The sequence below is a fragment of the Aythya ferina genome (assembly GCF_964211825.1).
Source record: "Aythya ferina genome assembly, chromosome: 5".
Classification (NCBI taxonomy): domain Eukaryota; kingdom Metazoa; phylum Chordata; class Aves; order Anseriformes; family Anatidae; genus Aythya; species Aythya ferina.
The window spans coordinates 41,167,839-41,193,106 of NC_140301.1; the positions used below are offsets into that span (position 1 = coordinate 41,167,839).

Consider the following 25,268-nt stretch of genomic DNA (forward strand, 5'->3'; position numbering starts at 1 on the left):
AAATGTTTTTGTTTTTGGTTTTTCACACATGGAAAACTGTTGAGGCTATGTTGTCCATTACATTGCAGGGCTTTAACTTTAAACTTCACCTTCCTAGGTGTTTCTTTTTTTAAATGCTTAGGTAGAGTGAAACCCAGAAAGCATACAGGAATAAGTAGTATGGAGGGCAATCATTTGAATAGTGAGAAATTCTAACAAAGATCCCTTTTTCTACTCCCGCTTTTTGCTGCCATAGACACGAGAAAGGAAGGGGAAGGTATCGTCTTTCCCTCTCTTGAGGGATTTATATTTAGGTGTGTCCTGTAACTCATTTAAATTCAGAGTGTAGACTAGAAAGCCAAAAATTAGCAAGGATTTTGAACAAGAGATTGAGAGGTGATTAAAAGTCATGGAAGAAAGACTCATTTCTCAGTAAGAATAACAAAGTCACATGGATGATGGATCATAATAACTTCATAATCTGACCCACATGCAGTAAATATGGTGATGACTGTCATTTTAAATAAGTGAGGTAGGTTGATGTTGATTATTAATCCGTTCCTTAGCCAGTCTGATTGTTTCTGAGCCAGCTCCTCCACTGTTTAGTATTTTTCTGAAGTATCTTAAGAGTACCTTTCACTGATGGTCTCTTCCTTTTTAGCCAGTCACATTTCATACTCCACGTTGCCTTAACTTATTTGAGGGATTTCTTTCCTGAGTCAGTGTACTTCTAGTATCCTTATAGCTGGACTTTTCGTCTTCTTTTAACATATAGTATAACATAAGTGTTACTGCAGCCCCATGGTAACATATAATTCTGTATTACTTTTACTTGCTGTGAAAAAAAAAAAAAATGTTTTCCTTAATTCCCATGTGTTTTAGCCAATGGTGATCTAGATAAATGAGAGTTCAGTGAAGAAAAAAAATAAATATGACGTGAAAATAAGTACCTAGTATTTAGTGCTGATGTCTAAAATGGCAGGTATCTGTATAAGAGGCATAGATACAGAAATATATTTGCATAATAGAAATTCAGAAGCTAACTTGGATAAGTATGTCATTAATAGCTTTCTCTGAGGTTCCTGTAGTGACATGTGTTTAACATTTGCAGTAGGATAATATACATAACATACTTCACAAGAAGAAAAAAAAAAAAAAATTGGATAGCAACAGAGTGTTGAAACCTGGTTTTCTATGAATGTTTCCAACCTTTAATATCTTTTAAAGTATGCCCAGCTCCGTGCCTATTCCTGCTGAATGACACCCAGACTTCCCTACAGCATACCTCTTCAGATGGGCAAACAGTTGTAGGCATAGCGATTAGGATGAACTACATGTGTGACAATTGGCTAGTAGGTTGCTGCTCTCAAAATAAATAGCTAAATTGTTTGTCCATTTTTCGCAGCAGGAAGTACTAATTTGTGTCTGTTTTCACTAAGCACTTGATAGTTTTCCTCTAACTTCTGGGAATTTAAAATCTTTGAAATCTCCTGTTAGGTCATCATAAAATTACTTCACACTACTAGCATATAATAAAGTCATATTGGCCCATTTTCAGTTGTTTTACCTTGTGATAGTAATAAATTCACATAATGTTACATACCACAAGTATCTTTCCTTGGTATAAATAAAATTTTAAGCAAATTTTGTTACATTCAGGTATGTGTTCTGATTTTTTATTTTTTTTTTAAGAATATCCAGCCTTCTGCCAAGCATGTCTTCAAAATTCCTTCCCTTTGTTGAAAGAAAAATTCTTGTAAAAACAGAAAGTTGTGCATTCCAATTAATATAACTGACATGATCATGAAACCTAGGTCTTTTATTTATACTTGGGATAATGCAGAGGTAATGAAAGTAGAATTGGATCTAAGAGGTATTTTGTTTCAATTATAAAACAATGTGGGTAAGGGACTTAGATTTGACAGCAACAGGAGAAAAGCAATATTGTGTTCATGCATTCAATCAGCTTTATTAGATCCTTAAAGGAAAAATTATGTGAAAGAGAGGAAGAAAACAACAAACTAAGCAAGATCCCAATTTCAGCATAATTTGAAGAAAATAACTGATTTGGGTTGGTTGTCTTGCCAGGCTGAATGACTCAAGGCTTCCAAACAAGAAATGGAAACCAGAAGGATAGCAAAAGCCTGAAAGAACAAATTGAGAAGATATGATTGACTGTAATGTTTCAAAATCAACTGCTGCAAAGATGAGTTTGGGCTGTTGCCCAGAATACAATTGAATGGTGATGTTCATTTAGACCCTTATTGCTGAAACAAAATAAGATGTAGCTGTGTTTCTGTTAGAGATTTACTTGTTCTTTCCAATGTTTCTAGCTAGGGATATGATGTCACATCCTCTCTCTTCTATCACGTGCTGCAGTGATTGCTGCTGCTGTTCCATAATTTTTCTGAACACCGGTTTTCTGTAGGAAGGCCTGAATCCAGGTGATAATATCTTTCAAATGTGAAATGTCATCACCATTCATTAGTTGACTTTGAAAAATGTTATACACTCTGTGCTAACTCAGTGTTATTGACCAAGGAAAAAAGAAGTATTATTGACCAAGGTAAAAAGAAGTATAAATCTTTGTGTGTAGTATGTACTTTCTGGCTGACATGAGAACCATTTAAGTTTCTGTTATCATCATGCTAGATTTGAAAAATAAATACATGTAAATAGCTAATTCTGCAAAATTTCAAATAAATAAGTCCTTAATGGGCATGATTTTTAAAGCATTATTTGGAAAAGCTGAGGGCAGCTGCTCCACCTCAGGAAGAGAATTTTCTATATGAATTTGTGCTTAATGCAAAAGTTTATTCAGTTGACAAGATGTGGTGATGAGAAGAGATTGTGTTTTAGTTGCTTATTCCTTTCATCTCAGTAACTTTTCTTTGTAACCTTTTTTTCCACTCTTATTTCAAGTGAGGTAAAAAAAAGAAAGGGAAAGAAAAAAAAAGAAAGAAAAAAAAAGCCACATTTCATAATTAAATACTGAACTAGTCTTTACCATGTTTACTGAATTACATATTGCATATACGTATGTATATCCTCAAAGTTTTCATGTGTTTTTAGATTTCTAAACTTAATGTGTTCCATAGGAATAGACCTTAACTCCTTCCTGTCTGTTTTTCACAGTGAAATATGCCTCCACAGAAGAAAAGAGAAGTAAAGCAGTGAAACTCAGTTGTAGGGTCAGCTGCTGAGCTCTGCACATTCTCCTCACTCACAGTGGAGGTTCTTCTAAGAGAACATTGTTGTGCTGGCCTTGCAGCAGATCAGCTTTCACATAACATGCACAGTGATATCTTTGCACATGTATCTTTGGGTCAGGGTGGCCAACCTGGTGAGGGCTTTAAACCAGGGAAAACAGGTGAGGGTGAGAGCTACCAGCAGACTTGCAACAGAGAGGATGGAGCTGACAAGCAAAGGGCCTGGGGTGATGGGAACCAAGAGGGACAAAAAATCAACAGATCAGGGTTTAAGCTATTACCTCAAGCAAAAGAGCATTTTCATTTAAGCAAGGACATACCTGCAAGGCACTATTATGAGCATAAATAAATAGCACAGACCCTGACCCTTTCTGGGACATCAGCATTCCAGGTTCCCTGAAGTGCTAGCTCTCTCAAGCGTTAAAAGTGCTGCCAGCAGGTGAAGGGAGGTGATCCTTCACCTCCACTCCGCTCTGGTGAGGTTGCACCTGGAGTACTCTGATCGGTTCTGGGCTTCCCAATACATGAAGAGATATGAATTTAGTGGAGAAAGTCTAGCAATGGCCACAGAGATGATTATGGGGCTGGAGCATCTTTTATATGAGGAAAGTCTGAGAGAGTTGGGACTGATAAACCTGGAGAAGAGGAGGCTTGGGGGGATCCCATCAATATCTCTAAATACCTGAAGGGAGGGTGCAAAGAAGATGGAGCTAGGCTCTTTTCAGTAGTGCCCAGTAGCAGGACAAGAGGCAATAGGCACACAGTAGGTTCTGTCTGAACATCAAGCAGGATTTCTTTATTGTCAAGGTGATGGAGTACTGGCACAGGTTGCCCACAGAGGTTGTGGAGTTTCCTTAGAAATATTCAAAACCTGACTACACATGGTCCTGGGCAACCTGCTCTAGGGAGCCCTGCTTGAGCAGGGGGCTGGACTGGATGACCTCCATAGGTCTCTGCCAACCTCAGTCATTCTGTGACTCTGAGATTCAGGAGCAATGGATAATTGTTGTACTTTCAGTTCCCATTTCTCTAGAATTTTCAAACAACCCACAGCCTAGCCAGATGATCATCTGAATTGCTGCTATTTCAACACCAAATATGATAGAATGTTGTTACTTTTAGACAGAATTATCTGCCTCCCAAGACTGCTGAAATGGCAGATCTGTTGCTTTATTCCTGCTATATCCTTCTGCTTCACATTTTCTCTGGAGTTTCCCTAAGACCTTCAGAGATCACGGGAATGTTACATTTATATATTCAATAACTGCATATATTTCAGTATATATGAAGGCTACACTAAAAAAGCAACCTGTACTACTGTCTAGGTAATGACGCAGTGGGATTCTAGAACTAACAGAGTTGTTACACTGCATATTCCTCTGCTTATTCATCTTTTAGTAATGAGAAAATCTGGATGAAGTTCAGGTCTCACTTCTCTGTAGCGAAAGCTACACTTATGAGTAGAGCAGTGGAGTATGTTTCATTTTCCATTTCCAATCATGCTGGAGTACTAGAAATTCTAAACAGGATGCCTGTTGTAGATATGCTTACAGAGTTTTAGATTGAGCTGAAAGGAAGAAAGTGTTTATGGGGATCTGTGTTCTTGTTGCTGATCCTACTTGGACCTCAATTTCAGTTTGAACTCACATTAAACTGTATGAATCACTTGTGTAAAGTCATTCAATATTTCAATAGCTTGCTGAATCAGCAAGCGTAAACTGAATATGTATGAACTGTTAAAGATTAAGCATGGATCCACTGTATCTATATCACTATATCAATATCTGTGGATACGTATATCTATCTGTATGGTTATATCTATATCTACATCTGTAGGGGTACATATGGTTATAGATATATGTACATAGTTAAGTATCTATATATAGTTATGTTCCTAAGTTGAGGCTTGGGGGAAATTCAAACATCTAACTCCTTGACTGAATTCCTGAAATCTCTTATCCAAGGGCTTTCAGTATTCTTGTCATGAAACCATCATTGTATAAAATGTTCAACATTTCTTTTCAGCATGGACTGGAATCTGTACATTGCTCACTTCAGAGGAAGGTTAAATGATATTCCCACTCTGGAAAGTCTTAAAAAGCCTAAATATTTTATTTACATGGGAGCAGCTTAGGAAGAGGACTTCAAAGAAATGTTAGAAGAAAGGTGAAAAAGATGATAGAGAATTTGTGTTTTTTTTTATAGTCAGGTGGGGAGCATAAACTTAATCAGTTTCTTTTGATGTTCACAGGACAACTATAGGAGATTCTGTTGTGCTTACTCTTCTACACCCTGTAAAATTATTCCACATAATAGACTTTTATAAAACTGAATCTCAACCTTTAAATATTTCAAAAGGATAAAAACTTTGCTTTAAAAAGTGATTTTGTCTATAGAAAGTTTACTTCTTACAGGGAAGAAAAATATGAGCTCTGAAGATGATAAGTTTTAAGATATACCTGTGTTGGCTGGCAAGGTACTTTCTTGCTCATCGCATCAGACATCATTCTGAGCTAAGCACTACCTAGGCGATGTGGAGGCCTAGCAAACAGAACTACATCTGCTCTTAGCTGTGGTTCTTAAGAACTACCTGATGTTTAGACATTTCCAATACCCAACCTTATGTGTCCACGCTGGTCTTGTAAGCAGAACTCAGGCTGTCTTCAAATACCACGTGTCCTTGTAGCAAGACATAAAATTATATTAAAGTATTATATATTATTATATATAAAATGTTTATATGTAATTATATATATGACATATATATATATTTATATATATATATATTTATATATATATTATATATAAACTTTAGATACTCCAATGCAAAGTGACACAACAAGTTGATCTTTAGCTTCAGACCAACTCCAAAAGACTGCAGCTATTATAAACTGAAAGTGTACCTCAGCAAGATACTGCCTGAATGTTTTTTCCAAGACAAATTACATGTATTCTGTTATGTTTCTGTGAACAGCTAATTTGTGTTTAAAATTAAGTTGTCATACAAAGGTTATTTCATATATTTTCAAGCATATGTAAAACTAAATTTTAAAAGATGCCTTAACCTAGTATCTGAGATGAGCATGCAGGTTTTGTATGTAACTTACTGGTCGCAGTTTTTTTTTCCCAAAACAGTATGTCATGACTTCAATTTTAAATATCATTGCAACGTTAAGAAAATTAATACAATTAAATAATACTTCCTTTTCATTTTCAAATGAAATAAATAATACTTCCTTTTCAAAATTGTTCTTCTTTTTTTCAATATAGTTACTTGTTTACTCAGGAAAAATGGACTGAATTTTTACTTATTCATTACTTTATTTTGATTGTCTTCTCACCAGCACATGATAGAATAGGTAAAACATTATTTAGCAGGCAAGCAAGCAAAGAGCATCACTATTATTTGTATGCTTAAAAATGTTAAAATGTTAGTTGCTTTACATAAAAGTGAAAATAGAATTGGTAGTATGGCAATGAACTGTTATTTATCCATACAAAAATATTTTCCTTTTTTTCTTCAATAGATTGCTTGGCTTCTACAAGGGAATACTCCCTCCCATCTTAGCTGAGACACCCAAAAGGGCAGTGAAGGTAAAATAATAATAATAATAATAATAATAATAATAATAATAATAATAATAATAATAATAATATAAACATACTTCCCCTTTTAAAGTAGAGAGAGTGTCAGCTCTAAAATATTTTATTTCTCCTACACTGATTCTCCTACGCATTAGATTCTTAAGCTTTGGCAAATTGATTCTCTGATTTTTACAAGGAGGAAACTTTCCTGTTGAACAGCACAATAAAAACTGTTCTTGATTAAGAAGTGTAATATAGAGCTTTAAAATTCTAGGCTATATTTGCTAGGCTATAAATATATAAACTGTTACTGAAAAACAAATTGTAATTACAAATTGCAATCAAACTTTGCAATAAGCAATGTTTATAACAGAGTACTAGTACTTCAGATTTTAGCCTCATAATTACCTCTAATATCGACATTTTGTTTTATTGGAAATGCCTGCCAACTTACCAAACAATTAATACTCAGAATAGCTTAATAAATGAAGCCTTTAAAGAAGGCACTCCTGGTAAGCACTTACTAAGTAACTTGAAGTAGTAGGTTTGAAGTGCTGTCTGGAGTTTTCTGGTACTCAAAAGAACACTGCTCCATACTCTTGCTTTCTTACATATTGAATATATTAGTGGGTACAACTTTCTAGCATGCAAAGAATTTTTTATTCCAGCTCTCTTACACTTGAACTGGATGCTAGCCTATAACAGTGTATTCAACATCAAATGTTGATCTGATTTTCTTTATTATCCTCTATTTCAACTTCTGGAACATTATTTTAGTAACACTCCTAGGCAAAGAATATCAATACACCAATTTTTTCAATTATGAAATGCAACCCTTTTTTTTAGTGCTACTAAATAAACATTTCACCTTACAGTTCGAAATCTGCCAAAGCATCCATGGTGTTATGAATGAAAGTTTGTCTTTTACTTCAGAACTTTGAAGTTTTCTATAGTTGCAACAAATATGTCTTAAAGCAGTTACTGTACAGAATGTCTTGATCTTTTTTTTTTTTTTTTTTTTTTTTTTTTTTTTTTTTTTTGTGTGTGTGTGTGTGTGTCTTTCTAAAAAGACTGCATATGATCCTGGGCCTTAGCCTGCAATTAATCATTCATGTTCCAATTCCTTTACGGAGGAATAATATTTGTATTAAGTGCCAGGATGTGACCTTGTAATAGAATCCTAAAGGAGTTCTGCTAATGTCATCTTGTTTGCATTAGCATATAGATGCCAACGATATGTGTCACCTATCTCAAAATTATTTAGTACAACTAAGCAAACTGAATTTCTATTTAATAGCAAAATGGCAGTGAAGAATAAATGGATGATATTTAAAAGCTTCCTAACTTGTTCTCTTCAGACTGTAATGTCTTCTTTTTCTCTTCGTTGCATTTCAGTTGGAACAGCTCAAAGTCCATCTGATCATGTATTTTAGATTCCAGCATATTTGTAGTTAAAATACAACCCCAACTTTGATTTTTCTCCTACCATCTTGAGTCTTTCAAAAATCATGGGTCACTTTCTTTTACTCATGTTGATTAAGTCAGTTTAAACCCCACAATATTCAATATGACTGTTGAATCATAAAAACATTTAAGTTGAGAGATCTCTGTGGGTCATCTGGTGAACGTCCTGCCCAAAGCATGGCTGACTTCAGGTTAGAGTATGTTGCTCAGGTACCTTGTCTAGCTGAGTTCTGAAGATCTTCAAGGATATAGCCTCTCTTTGCTCCTGCTCTAGTGCTTAAATGCTCTCACTGTGAAGATTTTTGCTATATATCCTACCCAAATTTCCTCTGTTTCAACTTTGCCTATTGCCTCTTGTGCTTTTGTAGTGGTCCTCTGCGAAGTTTCTGTCTTTGTCTTCTCTGTAACGCTGCTTCGTATGGTGGAAGGCAGGAATTAGATCCCCTTAGCCTTCATATCATCAGGATAAACAAATTCATTTCTCTCAGCCTCCTTTTATACTTCATAAGCTCATGACTTCTTAGTGGGATGCTTTCTACTTAGTTCTTGAACATTTACATTAGGACCCAGTATTTTTTCTGAAATCTTGAGAATCAGATTTAAATGCTAAACATGCTTTCAAATAAATCATTGAATTCTTTAATTCTTTACACTTTTATTTTAAATTTTATAGTGTTCCAAAGACACAAACAGGACTTCACTTTATCTTGAGATATCGGCTATATTTTACATTACAATGGTTCAGTGAAAGGATAGGGCATTATAGTTAAGTGATTTTAAGTTCCTGGATACTGAAGCTATTTAATGTCAGGTGTTATCTGCCAGCACAATTTCTAACATCCAAAGTGGAATTTAAATCTTTGCTTAGGCCTGAAGAGAATTCAGCTTGGCTAAAATTTCCACTAACCTTCTTTGGATATGAATGTGAAACAACACTGGAAAGCCACTGCTTTCTTTGGTTATTCTCCACCTTTTATTCTTCTAATGGTTTTCCTCATTTTAACAGGCCCAAATATGCGTCTTGTCTGCTGCCAACCTGACTAGTGAGATTTAGGGTCATGGAGAACTACATCAATGACTATGGCATTGAGGTCTAAGGGAAAAGAAAAAAAAAAAGTAGAGAGGCAATTTCTCAGACTTGGTTTGTAATGAACTCTTTTGAAAACTTCTAGATAAAGTGTCTTTTATACCTCATGAAAGCGTACAGAGAAGGGGCAAGGCAGATTTTGTATTAAGAAATTTAGTTTTGCTACTGGAATATTGTATTTACATGGCATGGTTATTTGATAATGAATATAAATCTGATAAAATGAAGTTACTTAGCCACAGTTATTCAGCTTTAATGCTAAGTGTTGAAGATACAGGTTCAGTTTTAGGCAAGTAGGTTCTCATGTATATATTGCTTTTTTTTTTTCTATATTTCCCTTCTAAAAAAAGAAAGCTGGTATTTCTGGAAAACGAAAAGTCAAAGTTTATAACTTTATGTTAGACTGAACTTGGAGGAAAGTGATGATGCCAATACAATGGTTAACAGATGAACTTTTGGGGCAAATTTATATTGTTCGTGCATTCCCAGACATCTTGTTTCAAGCATATATTTTTACCTTAGAGTTATTGAGACATCTGGTAAGTAGTCTGACTGTTCTCTGAGTATTAAAGTGTATCTTTGCCAGATGGACAATATTGGTTATTCTATACACAAAAGCATGTTTTAAATACATTTATTGTGGGATTTTTTTTTGCACAAAGCTGTTAACTTAATAAAACTGTAGAGAAAAAGACAAATTACTCTGTTTTTAAAAACAATTTTGGCATACATATATAATATAAACCCATATGATAAAGTTGGATACTTTTGGCAAAATTGTATGTATACTGGCCACTTGTATACCCAGCAACATCTATATTGATCCTTTTATTTATCTGTTTTCTTTTTAAAAATTATATGAGGCATAGTTACTATTATCTCATTATTTTATTTATGACTCTAGGAAAGTATTGATTTTTAAGGTAAAAATTTTAAGACCAAAAAATTGCTAGGTAATGTATTTCTGCCTTTATTACAACCATTTTACTGATCTGTGACACTATGGAAAACATTAAGGAATACCAGAAATTCCATTAAAGGTTAGGAGGGTAACAATGAGTAGAAAGATGCTGGACAGAGAATAAAGCAAACTTTGCCTCAATAAGAAATGAATTTCATTTAGAGAAGTAATTCACCTACCTACAACTGACACTTTCCAAAGATTTCCTTTTACCTATAAGTAAAAATAAAACTGAAAAAATATTACACATTATGGAAGAAGGAATACCTCATTATATTTTAGTTATCCAAGATGTATCTACAGTCTAAGTAACACTTCTATCTTTTATTATTGTTGCCAAGGCCAGTACAATGATTTTAAACATATTTGCAAGATGTTTGCAAGATTTGTGTTCAATCTCTACACAGGGCAATTACAGTCTAGGCTCTGGTTCTAGGGCCTTTTCTGCAAAATTTTACATAATACTTATTGATTATAAAAAAGTGTATATCCACTGGCCAGAGTATTAGTCCTTCAAGTTTCAGGATTTAACATCTTAATTTTACATTATAGAAGTGTAATACACATTCACCCCTTTTGTAAATATGGTGTTGTTATCAACTCATTAACATCTATTTCTCTGCTGGTTTTGGCAAGATTCTAGTGACTTTCCAGATGAACCAGACCTTGACTGAAGAACCTTACTGAATTAGCCATAGGACAGGGTTATAAACAAGCTAAAATGTCAATTTAGTGCTCATTCTATTTCTTTTGGTTTATGGAAAGGATGTTTTGTTCTGATAGGTTTGTGATAACTGAGCCTGAGGGACTGAGGATGTCTTCTTTGGATGAGACCCAGCATAGGTCTTTCTGATTTGCCCAAAAAATCTATTCCCTTATGTTTCTTAAGATTCCCACATCTCTGTTGGCCTCATTTCCTATTGCCTTTTTCTCATAGTGAAACAGTATGTTATATTCATGCTAGCTGATATGTGAGTGTTCATGGTCTCATAGACGGGAGTGAAATGCACAGACTTTCAGTGGATCCCACCTTCACTGTTCACAGTTTCTTCAAACTTCACAGTTTCCTCTAAACTAACAAAGTGGTACAGATTAGCTTTGGAAAGTAGCCAAGAAAGTAAGAGATTTTAGTTATTTATTTTTGCTATATAGGGATGAGACAGCTCTTGCTCCAGTAAATATCCACATGTGTTTATGCAGTCCTGGTGAAGCTGTGGCATGTTTTTGTTGTTCAGTCATGTAACACTGGACATGCCATGTAAAAGCCACTTCCCTTTTGCACACAAAATAGTGAATACTGGATAGATAGACAGGAGTCACAAGTAGGGAGCTTTAGTTCCAGGCCTCACAGTGTTCCTCCTGTGAAAATTACATGAAATAACACTTCCAGTATCTAGTTTTCCCTGGAACTCAAATATCTACTCTAACCCACAAGATTTTCTGCTATCCTCATTCATCATGCTCTAGCCTCCTTTTCACTGCCCTCAGAACTATCTTATGTGCCATCAGCCTGAAGTGCTTTTACAGTGGTCTCATACATATTTGCTGAATATGAATTAGAAATAAGATGGGCTTCAGGGTGTCTTGGTGTTCATGGGAGCGCTGGACTGGAGAGGATCTCTTAGGTCAACAAGTCTAGTCTGCTGCTGCTCTATGTTTACCTTTCAGAAATTTATCAAACTCTCTCTAAAAAGTAATTAAGAACCCTCCTATTGGAAGATTGTTTTAAGACCCCACTTCTTTGCCTGTGAGAATGTTTCATCTTATGTCTAGCCACAATCCACTTATGAGTACTTTATACCCATTTATACCCACTTTTTGTTACATCTCTCTCTCCTTTCCTTGTTTTTCATTCCCTTGCAGCTTCCTTTTTTGCTAGACTAAACATGACAAACATTTTTTCTCTTTCAGTCTTCATTCTTAAAAAAAACTTAAGTTCTCCTTAGGATCCTGGCAACCGTGTTTTCAGTATGCTGTAGTCTGAGTTCTCTTTTTTTTTAGCAAGGGTGGCCAGGATTGTATTTGAGAGGACAATTCTGCTTTGGTTTTGAGAAAAGCCTTCCCCCTCCCCCCCCCCCCCCCCAAAAAAAAAAAAAGTATTCTGAAAATTAATGGATATGAAAGTGAAACACTATAAAAATCTACAGACTTTCTGTCTTCACAATCTGCAATTACATTTTTCTCATTAAAAATGTGAAGATGATTGCAATATATTAAATATGAGGGTGATTTCTGGTGGCAAATAATAGTATCTGCTACTACACTACTACATTTATACAAGTGTATGAAAATTAGATGTTAGAGGAAAAATAATAAATTGGAAACAAGAACTATATGTTGTAAGTGAACTCTTACATAAAACCTTAATTGCATTTATGCTGCTGTTGTGCACAATATACTAATAAAATCAGTTCTGAAGCCTAATCTACTATTGCACATCAAACACTGCTACAGAGAGCATGAAAAAAAAAAAAAAAAAAAAAAAAGTAGCTTACGTTTCTTTGCAGAACTTCATGTGGCTACTCAAGATATGAGGTAGTGGAACTTCCCTGTAGTTTGGTTTTATTAATTTGTATAATTAACTCATTTTTTTTTCCCATGCAGTCTCAATCTAATTTTCTTTACAGTTTTTCACCTTTGAACAATACAAGAAGCTATTAGCATATGCATCATTACCACCAGGACTGGTATGTATGGATGCGACACTTCATGTTCTGATTTAATATTTATATTCTGAACAGTCCCATCTGTTTCTTCCCATATTAGAAGCAGCCCAAAAAATAAAGGGGTCTGGTCAACCAAATCACAGTTTCTCAGAACAGACTTGTCCCTTGAAAACACTGATAACATAATCTGCCAAAATGATAGTTACATTAATTTTTATATCAAATGCCTTAATAATAATGTCATAAATAAATGTCTTAACATTGTCAAAGTGTTATTGACAGTCACCATAGAAGAGTCTGTATGCAGCTTGTCATTTTTCAGTCTTGCAAAATAAAAAGTTGAACATTGTCAATATTTTTTTATTCATGTGATAATATCTCTTCCTTAGATGTAAATATAATGCTATTCTGCAGAAAGTGGAAAGAACAAAGATTAGAGTCCTGTGGTACAACATCACCTTTTTTGGGGTAAAATATGCTGGAAACTTGTAAATATGCCATAGGTGACCAAAAGCTGCTCCAATTCATCGAGCAGATGCAGCAGCCACCAGACTTCCCAGCATTCTTGTGTGTTATTTGGTGCAATACTTGGAGGCATTTTTGCCTCTGAGTTAGCCATGGTAGTGAGGGAAAAGATGATTGAGAGGGATTCTGGTCTAAGCTACACAGAATGATTCTAGGTGATTCAACAGAGCTCTCATCAAGATAACTTCTGCTGTTGAAAGACAGATGCATACATTAGTATCAGCTTCCTCATGGCTTCCTGCTGGTTGATGGTAAAAGGGATAGGTTATGTTCCCATCCTACATTGGAAAAATAGATCTGCTGGTAACATGGTAGTACAGCTGGAGGCAAAGGCACTATGGCTGGAGCTTGCTGCTACCCTTCTAATTTACAGGTACATTCTGTACCTGAGCTCTCAATATTCCCAAGTCAAAACTCTCTGTATTGAATAAGTTTTTTGTCTAAGTATTGTTTTTTCCTTACCATTCGTTTCCTTGAATTTCAGCAAATACGCTTATTGCATTGTGGACCTGGGACTCTTTACAGCCCCTAGAAAGTTTAGAGACAATAAAATGAGGCAATAAGTATGTAAAGTGGTCACAAAAGTTAGCCCTTCTGAATTTTCTTAATTGACCTGAATATCTAAACTATTTTTCTCTTACAAAGAAATTATTGTATTTATAAATGCTGTTTCCTGATGGAAAGCAAAGTACTGAATATCAACATTTCTATGGCTGTAATGTACCATCAGCTTTTAAGTACACGGAGTTAATTCATCCTTGTAGAGAATGTCGACATCTCCATATGTGCCACTTATTCCCATATAAACCTTTTCAGGTTAGATATTTACTTAGGAGGAATTTTCTTCTCCTTATGCAATTTGCTTAAGTACTGCATTATTTGAATTTCTTACATTTCCTTATTTATTTTTTTTTAAGTTAATGTGTTAATGTTATACACTTAAAGCTCTGTGCAGTTTTATTTTTTTCTGGTACTGCATAACTGCATTCATGCTTTTACTCAGACTCCACCCAAAGTTAACATGAGGGCAATGCTTTTTCATGTTTTCATTATAAATCAATACCACAGTTTTTCTTTTAGCTCAAAAGAGAGTTCATTGACAGTGCTATGACATTTCATTTTGTTTTTTTTCTTGGAATGTGGTTTATGGCTATTGTCATATTGTCTTCATGAACTGTCAGCATCTAATCAAGGGCTAGTGTTTTTTAGTAGTAGTACTGTCACATTACTGAAATCTCTCATTGTATCATTCAGTTTCATAATCTGATACATGGGAAATTTTACTACTTGATTTTTACATATTGACTGATTTAACTTCCCTAGGCATTTGCAGTTGCTGGCTTGGGATCTGGATTAACAGAGGCAGTTGTGGTTAACCCCTTTGAAGTAGTAAAGGTTACCTTACAGACCAATCGGAATGCCTTCACAGAGGTATGAGAATTGCTCCACTTTTGTTTTTGCTTTATTAAGTGTAATGCACTTCAAAGTTCATATTTAGACTGGGATATCTATACTATAGTGGGTTGATGCAAATGATTTTGCCATAAGGTTAACAGAAATGGAAAAAGGGAGGAGACTCAGTAGATGATGCTGCCAGATATGCATCAAGATGCATAGCATATTGTCAGCATTTCCACTGTAGATATCCTGTGCCTGCAGTACACTTCCTTCCCTCCAGAGCAGCCAGTGGGGCAGCACTGTGAGGAATTCTTATCCAGAAGTACAGTTCTGAGACCCTTGTACACATTTACTCTGGCAGGCTCTACACTTCAAGTGAGCACAGAAGATTGCCATAAGACACCAAGAACCTATGCCCTAGGCATGTCTTTTATATTAAAAATGTAACTGGTAGGTTTTATAGGCTTGGATGAATTTATTTGTGATATAAATCTTTACATTTCTAGACACCAAATGGGAAATAGTTATATAATAAAGCATGGTGATAATTGAAAGCCTTATTTCTACTCAGAGTTTTATTATTGAAATGTTGTTTTGCTCAAAGTCAATGTGTAAAACTGACTTTGTCCATGGTTTTGGTTACTGATGAATGGGGAAAAAGATTAAACTGGTAAAGAATGATTCATCAGACTCAAGTGTGCAAGAACACTTGCACGCTTGTACAAGAATGCAACAGTTTCAATTATTTTTAATGCAGAAAATGTTCCAGGCAAAAGTTAAGGTAGGCAGTCACACAGTTCCTTCCTTTTTTTTCTCAGTGAATAAGACTAACAAATGACAAATCATCTCTTTCAAAATCTTCTGAGAAATCAGCTGTACCTATTATGGTAAAAGTGCTAAGTCACATAAGCCTGAAAATGTTGGATGGATCCCTGGTGAGGCACAAGTTTTCCATATTCTTCTTTTAAGCTTTGTCAGAGCTAATACTTGTATGCCTTGTATCACTCATCTCACAAACTGAACCCTTTTGGGGGATGCACAGGATATATCAACTTGCCATTTACATAAGCTGTTTGGGTCGTGCTCTTCAGGGACACTTTGGCAAAATATTGCTGCTAATTTCCAAATGTCATAAAGCAGTTGGCACTGACTGTAACTCCTTCAGAGAAGCATTCTCCTTGAGAATAAATTTTAAAATATTTGGTAAATTTCTGTTATATTTTAAATGCATGCAAAAGAGATATCAGGTTGCTTTAAGTCTCCAGCCTAGACATTTTTTAATCAGCAACAGCAGAACTACTGAAACAAAGAGCTAATACTGTACAAGAGTAAAATGGTTAGGATCCTGCAAGGAGAGAGACAAAGCAGGAGAAAGCCGTGCATGAGATGATTTCTTTCTCAGTAAGGTGGTATGAAAATTATGGACTACTACTCTTTCAGCCTGTTTGCTCCTCAGTAAAACAGGTAGATATTCTTGATCTTTCTGTCTCATGGTTGTGAAGAAGCAAATAATATCTTTTAAAAATCTCTGGTTTTGGATACAAAGAAACCGGTATTATGAGAAAACTAGTTCCTGTAAAGTTGCAAGAGATTGATATATCCTTTCTCTTCATACATTTTTTTTCTCTATTTCAGGTTTATAAATACCATGATGTTTTAATTAGTAAATTTTATGGAATTAATTACTTTCATTGCAGCAGTCCTTTCCTGGTGAAATTCAAAATACTCTGATAATCACAGTATAGCTGTTCAAAAACTGAGTTATATTGTTTAAGTGAAAATTCCTTGAATTTAATTTAAGTGCAAATTTTCACATAGTCCAAATCACAATATAGTGTCATACAAATAAGATTTTAAAAGAATGCTATTGGGACTCCACTAGGAACCTAGTTTACACTTAAAGTATGATTGAAAGTGTCTATTTGCCCTAATGTAAAAAATCCAAGGTACTGAATTTCTTAAATCACAATTGTGATTAAATCACAGAGATATCAATTTTTAAAATATCTTTTTAAAAGGATTATAATTTTAGAATTTGCAATAAATCAGGAAAACTCTAGTGGCTTCAGTACCATGATCTCAAGTTGTTGTTAAGAATACGTTAAAGGACATTCCGTACTAAAGCATGTAAACTCAAGCTTACTGGGAGAAGCACTTGCATGTTATTACAGAGTGTAGGGTAATGGTACACTCATTTCATTACCATATACTGTTTTTATAAAAGGTTTAAGTATGCACCTATCCCATTGTACAGCTTTCATATTATATGATGAAACCTAATGCAGGTCACATATTTCTTTGGCTATTGTATTGAAATAATAAATATATCTTGTTTAAAGGAACAAGGAAGAGCATGAACACATAAACCCACACCCAGACTTCTGCACACCCCCAAAGTAAATATTCACACACTACAGTGACAGTTGAATTATTCTGTTGTACCAGATCATCTTTCTAGGGCTGATAGTTTTAAAGAGGAAGGCCGCAATAAATCATATTGGCACTTCTGTAATTTGAATTGATACACATAAAAATAACACCTCACTTTTTGTTTAGGTAAATTGCAAGAAGTCCCAACACTTTTTTTTATTTGTTTGTTTGTTTCCTTTCCATGTAGCCATGGAAAACCCACTGGCTATATATACTGGTGATGTGATTGAAGTCTTCTCACTTTCAATTTGTGATTAATTAAACAAATACGTGTTTCTGCTCTAGGATGACAAGGCTTTGACTCCAGATTGTGCTGTCTAGGTGTGTGTTAAGTATAAGTCAACAAGTGTCTAAAGTGAGTCAAACTCTGGATGTTTATACAGTGAATTCCTCCCGGGTAGTCATCATAAGGTCCTTCCACCATCAGTACAGAAATATAGACCTTCTGTGGCAAGATCAGCTAACATTTTAGATGTTTGGTAAATTGTTCACTACTAGAGCCCTCTCTATTGCTAAAAAGGGAATCTTTTTGAGTAGCTCAGGTGTAGAGCAACCTGATCTAGTAAGTGGCATCCTTGCCTATGGAAGGGTAATTGGAACTAGATGATCTTTAAGGTCCATTCCAACCCAAGCCATTCTATGATTCTGTGATTCTAGATGTAGACATTTCAGGCATCTATATTTGGACTGATGAATCCCATTTCTGGTGTACAGCAACTGGCAGGCTTCCCTTGTGAGTCAGGAGTAAGTGAGTAAGTCTGTATTTGAGACCAACTTACTATTGAAAGTTGGTGTCTTCAGCTTAAATCACTTTATTCAGGACCACTAGTTATTTTTTAAAGATCTAATCCCTCATTTCCCCTCCCCCACCTTTTTTTTTTTTTTTTTTTTTTTTTTCATGAGAATGGATGTTATTGCTAGTATCTGGACCATATTCCATTTGGGTATCTACATTTATAATAGATTCTGATTTGTATACTTGTGTAGTTAGAAAAATAAACTGTAGTAAAATGTATGCAGAGCATTAAGAGGATAATATTAGTTACAAATTATGAAAAAACAGAGTGAAACTTGGTATTAAAGACTACATTTGTCAGTCACCTAAATAGGCAATCATATGCTGTATCGGATATAATAGGAATCATTTGGCTGATGGTGTTGATCTACTACAGTGATATTTTGAAATGGAAAGACATTAAACAAATAAGTGTATTGAAATTAGCAGTGTTCAGCACATTGTAGTCAAAATCCTTCTATATTTTCCTGTTTGAGAATCCTAGTGGAAGTCATGTTTTGACTTTCTAATTAAATATTTGGTTACCCAGACCTAGCTTTATGCATTGGAGAAAACCAAACTCAAGTCAACACCTTTTTGAAAATAACTTTCCTGTAATTCTGCTAAAACAATAGAGAAGACCTTTCAGAAGGGGAGCACCTGATTCACCTGAGCACCTGAGTGTTACATTATATTATGATACAGATCAATTGTGTATGTAGTCAGGCAGATCCTGTCAGAGGAATTGATCATTACATAAGTGGATCCTGGGGAATTTTCTTCCTTTCTGGATTTCATTAAGCAGCAGTAGGCTGACTAAAAGAATTTCTATGCCTTTTGAACATTATTTTCAAAACAGGATTTCTAAAGGCAATTTCCTAAATTTGTACCTTGGAATGTATATGAGTATTCCAGTTTTCAAAATCTAACTATGCTTTTTAAGTCAAATACATTCACTAGGAGTGCAAAACAGGGCGTTCAGTTGTGTGGTTTTGGAAAAAAAAAATCTACACCTTCTTTTCTAGATTTTCAGTACTCCAAGTTAGATGCGTACCTCTATAACAGAAAAACTTTTAACATGTAATCTAGTTTTTAAAAGCTCTGTGTATCCAGTAATTTCCTTAAAAGTCAGTATTTTAAAGCAGTGGTTTGCATTCTTAACAGCATGAAGAACCTGAGGATACAGAAGGACTCCCAGATAATATATATACTTTTTGTTGCCTTTCAACCCTATTTCTAACATTGAAAGTGTAACTGCTATTCAACACACATATTTATAGCATCCCTTGCTGCTCCAATTTGTGTCTCCCAATGACTTGCTTCCCTCGCCATAATGGCTCTCAAATTTCCTGCTCCAGTTCTGCCCTTTCATCACTCCCCCACAATGCATATTTCTGTGCCATTGGTTTTACTCTATGAGCTGTTTTAATCTTCTAATTGTCCAGAATAATTGTTGTATGCTCTAGTTGTGCAAGGGTTTCATCTGTCACAGTCCTAACAGCAAAGCTCAGTGATAAAAAAAAAAAAAAATACTGCCAAATTCACACATTCAAAGACATAATTTTCTCTGTAAAATTAGATTGATTTTTTTAAATTATTGTTTTAGGAGCTTTATCTTTGCTTTAGGGATGTTGTCAACTTTTTTTCTGCAATCAGAAAAGTGAGGATTTTTTTTTTAATGAGAATAATTATGATGAGACTTAAGATAATATGACAAGAGTTGGCAACGCTGTTTGTCAACAGGATTGAAATGAGGCTGTGGTTATTGTTTTCTTTTTCTAAAGATGATCTCTTCCTTCCTTTACTTAACTTGTGTAGCAACCATCTAGCTTTGTTCAAGCTCAGCAGATCATTAAAACCAATGGTTTGGGCCTCCAAGGACTCAACAAAGGTCTTACTGCAACACTGGGCCGTCATGGAGTTTTTAACATGGTTTACTTTGGATTCTACTTCAACGTGAAAAACATTCTTCCAGTCAATAAAGTAAGTTTTTCATACAATTCAAAAGATAAACAGATAAGAGTAACACTGTACTGTGTTGTACAAAAATTGTACAAAATACAGTTAACACTGTATTTTTCTGTGCAAAGCTGTGCCGTGACTAACTGGTGACTAACCTAGCTCTCTATTTTGCAGAAATCTATCACATGTTCATGATAAGATTTACAAATCAAAGCAAGGATTTGTACTTGTGACTTTTTAAGCAAAGCTGAGATAGATAAAACAGTCATGTTTGAATTCCCAATTTTATGAACATCCCTTTATATCACAGTAGCAGTGTAAAAGGACAGAAATCTAAATGCAGGAATATTATGCTTATGTTAAGTATATATGTATGGTTGTTGTTGTTGTTGTTGTTTTGTTGGTGGTGTTTGCTTTGTTTGTTCGTTTGTTTGTGGTAAACTGGCTTGGAAAAGAAAAAGCAATTTCTAGAACATCTAGAAGTATTCACCAAGTAAGTGGGCAAGCTTGATGAGAAGTACATAGGTATCCTGGCCATGTACAGGGCCTATTTACTCAAGGCAGTTCAACCTGATGTTGAAGGATGACAGTTCAGATTTACCCACGTGTGAGTGAACCAGACCAAAACAGGACTGACAGGGACTTTAGGTAGTATGCCCTATGAGTAAGTTGAAAAAAAACATAGTTGTAATTGCCCTTGAAGCAATTTTATTCACTAGTCTTATATTCCTTTATACAAAGAAGGAAGCATTTCCCTTTATAACAAAGAGAAATTTTACTAATGAAAATGTGATAATACTGTAAACTTTCTAAATGGCTGTATGAGCAACAGTTAATGGTTTGTTAATGACTCCAGTACGTTACTTACTGAATTGTGTTTTCACTAATGTGATTTTTAGATGATGAGAGTTAAACAGTCACAGGTGTAATATGTAGTGATATTCATATAAGAAGCTACAATTTACATCAAAAGGGATCAGTTTCTATTCCCAGATGAAGCAACACCGTTTTTTTTTCTATGCTTCTGAGTAGCCTGGTATTTTTGTTGGCAACATTATATAAATGGAGAAAAGCTCCACTTCTTATTTGCAGATCATTACAGTAAATTGAATTGTTCAAGAGCATCTAACCCACAAGTTTCTACAAGTTTCTTTTAGTGTATTTAAGCATATTTCACAATGTACTTTAATCACACATTCTAAAATCTCAAGGCACAAGTATAGCTTGATACTAAGATAGGAGTAAACAGTAAGATAGGAGTAAAAAGTATGCTGATGAAAAGATGAAAAATTTTAGTTACTATGGAGAACACTCAGAACCATGTACAGATAAGGACAGAGGCTTATATACAACTTCCATAAAAATTCTTAAGTTTCTCTGCATTGTAATTGAAGAATAGTAATAGTATTTGGTATAAGCATTCTTTACTAGTCTTTCAGATTAAAAGGGGGGTGAGGGTGGGGGGGGAACAATTATTATACGATTGGAAAAACTTAGAGCATTATAACCTAAGAGAAATTAGCACTTTGTAGAGGTTTTGTATGATACAGAAAATTGTTAATATCTAGAGCATAAATTTAAATACATATAGACAATGAAAAAGAAATTACTTCAGTGAGTGGTGTCAGTTGATGGCCCAGCTGTCCTGTTCATACTATCAAAAGCAAAATGCAATGCAATCAGTGTAGGATTAGATTGTGTTAATTCTAGGTAAGTGGAGAGGTTTGCATTGTGCTTGAGCAGTGCAAAGTGCCATGCACAGTGGCTTGCACAGTGGCTACATTTCAGCTAGTAAATCGAGCAGCCTCACTGAAACTCAGTCACCTGTGCTGCGCAGGGCTGCCTGGCACAGCCCTGTCCCAGGCCAGCTAGCGCTGCTTCTGGTTATGGCTTGGGAGCTAGTGCAGGCAAGGAACCATTCCTAATAGGCAGGTTTCATGCAGGCACTCTGATTTGGCTGGTAATAGCACCTAGTGTCATTAATAAAGTTAATAGGACATTCTAGGCCAACTGGCATCAGTGACATAGACAACTCTCTGTACATACAGACATAGCCAGGAAGTCTGACCGAATTCCCATTGAAAACGATGCAAGTCTTACCTTGAGTTTAACAAGGGTGTAATTCATGCCACATCTGGCTTGTGCTAGCCAGAAAATAACAGTGTGTCTCAGGTGTTTATGTGCACTGAATTTCACCTCAGTGATTGGAAAATATCAGCATCCATCAATATGTTGTGATCTATAACTTAAATCTCCTGTGTCAGGAAGCAGGTGCTAGAGACCAAGAGTTATCAAACCTGTACAATTAATTTGATAGAAGCTGTTTTGCAGTTAGTCTGAAAAAATATTAGTTAAGCTTTTCATGTTTTCTCACATATTTGATTTCATTACAAATCTTAATTTGTTTGCTTTATATATTTCACTTGAAAACAAAATCTCAGAAGTCAGTCTTGCAATATTGACAAGTATATAAAAATTATGAAATAAGAATACAACGCTTGAAATAATGTTGGCTCTTGATTATGTATCTGCTGTTCACCATCTGTAATGTAAATGGAAAAAAGTATGGAAATGTCCATATGAGCCTTTTAGCTGTCAACAGTGCTAAACTGTGCATTAAATTTGCATCCCAATTAAGGATGTTTGCAGCTTATTTTGCCAAAAACAATAAACTTTTTATGTTGAGTGGTCAAATGATATAAATGACATGTGTGGGTTGTAAATGTCCATAATGAATAATTTTTCATATGTTCAGTCTATTCTGCTAAACAGACCATATACAGCCAACCTCATGCTCTGTTTACTGAACATGGAATAAGCCAGACTTGTTTCAATTGCCACTTATGTATCACCCATAGAGCATTAACGGCTATACATCTGCACTAGCAATCAAATTAGTCTGAAAATTTATATCGTCTCAGTTTTATGACACGTGCTTTTATAGCACACTTCATAGGCTTCCAGCAGCTCTCGCTATTTTTATTTTTATCATAGTTTGGTTTGATGGTAAACATTAGTTTCATTAAAACCTTTGCTCACTACCACCTCCAAGTGGCTGTCATATTTCTTAACAATATGAAAACTCAACTGCCTGGTAAAAGCCCCCTTTGAATCGTGGCCAGCTGCAAAACTCATTTCAAGTCAGATACTGCTTGCTCCAGCTGACGCAGATGTGCTTCCTATTAAAAGGGCTGCTGCACCGGACAGCAGGAGCTGAGCTGTGTGTTGTTTTGTCAGAGAAAGGACTCTAAACATCTATAGGCATAGAAGAGATAGGAAACAAAAAAGGGCTATTCATTATGTCAAATAAATAAGAATGCAGAGCACAGTTTTATTTTTAGTTGTTTTCAGATCTACACCAATATAAAAGTTATATGTAGAAACAGACAGTGTAAAGGACATGTGGTGGGACACAGCTGAAAAATAGTAAATCAAGATGATTTAGGAGAAGACTGAATTAGAGTCAATATCTCAACCTCAGAGCTACCATCATGTTTCAGGATGACCTGTAAACCAAAAAGAAAAAAAAAAAAAAAAAAAAAAAAAGATAGCACTGTATACAGCACAGCATTACAAGCCACCAGTTGATCAGTACTCTCCAATCTGAGGTGGTCCTGTTATTGTTGAAACAACAGCCTGTGTTTAAAAACTTCAGCCATGGCCATTTTCACCAGAAGATGTTGTATCAAAGGGGGAGAGTCCTTTTCTACCACACCTGCTCCTGTTCTGTGGTATTCCTGTAGGCAAGACAGATATGATATTTGAGGAGAGGAATCTTTGGTCAAAAGAAAAATGTGAAGAAGAAACACAAGTTACTTCTGATTTCCTATAGAAATGAGAATAATGATTAAACTAAAAAACAAGTTCAACCAAAGCTGGTAGAGACACACACATTTAAATTCTTATAATCATAAGAATAAACATTTAAAAGGAAGAGCAATCCTACAAGTAAGTCTTATGAGTGTTGTAGTTGAGGGAAATTTTCAGGTGGGAAATTAGATCTTATGGAACAATGAACTTTGTAGGAAAAAGACCAAATAAACCTTAGTCTGAGCTTGCACCTTTCTAGACACAATGCCAGTAAGGCATGAGACAAGAATTCATAAGATATTAAACTTCTGTAGTGCTGGTATTCATGGAACTCCTTTTTTTTTTTTTTTTTTTTTTTTTTTAAGCTGTTTCATAACTAATTGTGTAACTAAGACTGGAGATGATAGTAGATAGGTACTGCATGCAGGGGGTAAGAAAAAAGATGTCTGTTCCTGGGTGCCAGTTTCTGCTTAAAGGAATTTTAAGGGAGTTGTTAATTAAGTTAATGTCTAAATGATGCCAAGAAGAGGTGACCTGCTTGTAACCCCAACAGTTTATGAATGGTCTGATAATCTGTGTAGACTGACTCTATGTGGGAGAGCTGACTGGAGTTACAGCAGAAGCCTCACATGAAGTTAGTTGTCTGACTGATTCTGTAGCTGGTGTTTTTCCAGGTGGCTATTCCTTAGGAGCTGCAAAACCATACACTGAACACTGAATGACAAGAATACTAGATACCCTCTCTTGGATAAACTGAATGTCATTGGTAGAGGTGGCTATGTAACTAACAGAGAAGATGGTGCTCATGTTTGGAAAGAAACAAACCAAAAAAAAAAAAAAAAAAGTTTGCAAGGAGCCAAAGTGGTTGAGCATGAGTTTCTTTTGCCTCTTTGGTATTCTCCTTCTAACAATAATCTACAAAAATGTAATGATCAGTTAGAGGAACAAATACAGATCTATCTGCTACTTCTCTTGTTGACTGTACTGACTGAGTCTCCAGAATTCTGTACATTTTGAGACTGTTTTTACTGTCTATTTATTTATTTATTCATTTATTTATTTTTTGCATCAAAAGTTCTTTGGCGCAGATGTTTGTTTTAGGAATAAGTGAAGCAGAGGCCTAGCCTTGAGCAATGGGTCCAAAAGGTTACGGCAAAAAGGTAAATGGTAGATATTACTACGTATAAATCTGGATTAAGATTAATAGTTCTATCAGGAAATTGAATTCCAAGGGAAATATATATATATATATATATCACTGAGAGAATTGCAAATTGTTTGAAATTGTCTACCCTATAGAGCAGACAGTCATCACACTCTGGAGACTAGCCAGGACATTTATCCCAGTAGTTGTCACTCATCTTATTATGCTGTCAGACATCTGACAGATGGATTTTAAAAACTTAAATAAATGTCG

General features: G+C 35.1%; 1 protein-coding gene across 7 annotated transcripts in view; it reads left to right on the plus strand.

Moving 5' to 3' along the window:
* SLC25A21 (solute carrier family 25 member 21) overlaps positions 1 to 25,268 on the plus strand; it is a 250,378-nt gene that overhangs the window by 215,616 nt on the left and 9,494 nt on the right. For all 7 annotated transcript variants that reach the window (XM_084521693.1, XM_084521696.1, XM_084521697.1 and 4 more), the window contains 4 exons: positions 6,716 to 6,782; positions 12,913 to 12,972; positions 14,800 to 14,907; positions 19,898 to 20,062. In XM_084521693.1, the coding sequence (XP_084377819.1) occupies positions 6,716 to 6,782; positions 12,913 to 12,972; positions 14,800 to 14,907; positions 19,898 to 20,062 (400 nt within the window). The remainder of the gene's footprint in view (positions 1 to 6,715; positions 6,783 to 12,912; positions 12,973 to 14,799; positions 14,908 to 19,897; positions 20,063 to 25,268) is intronic.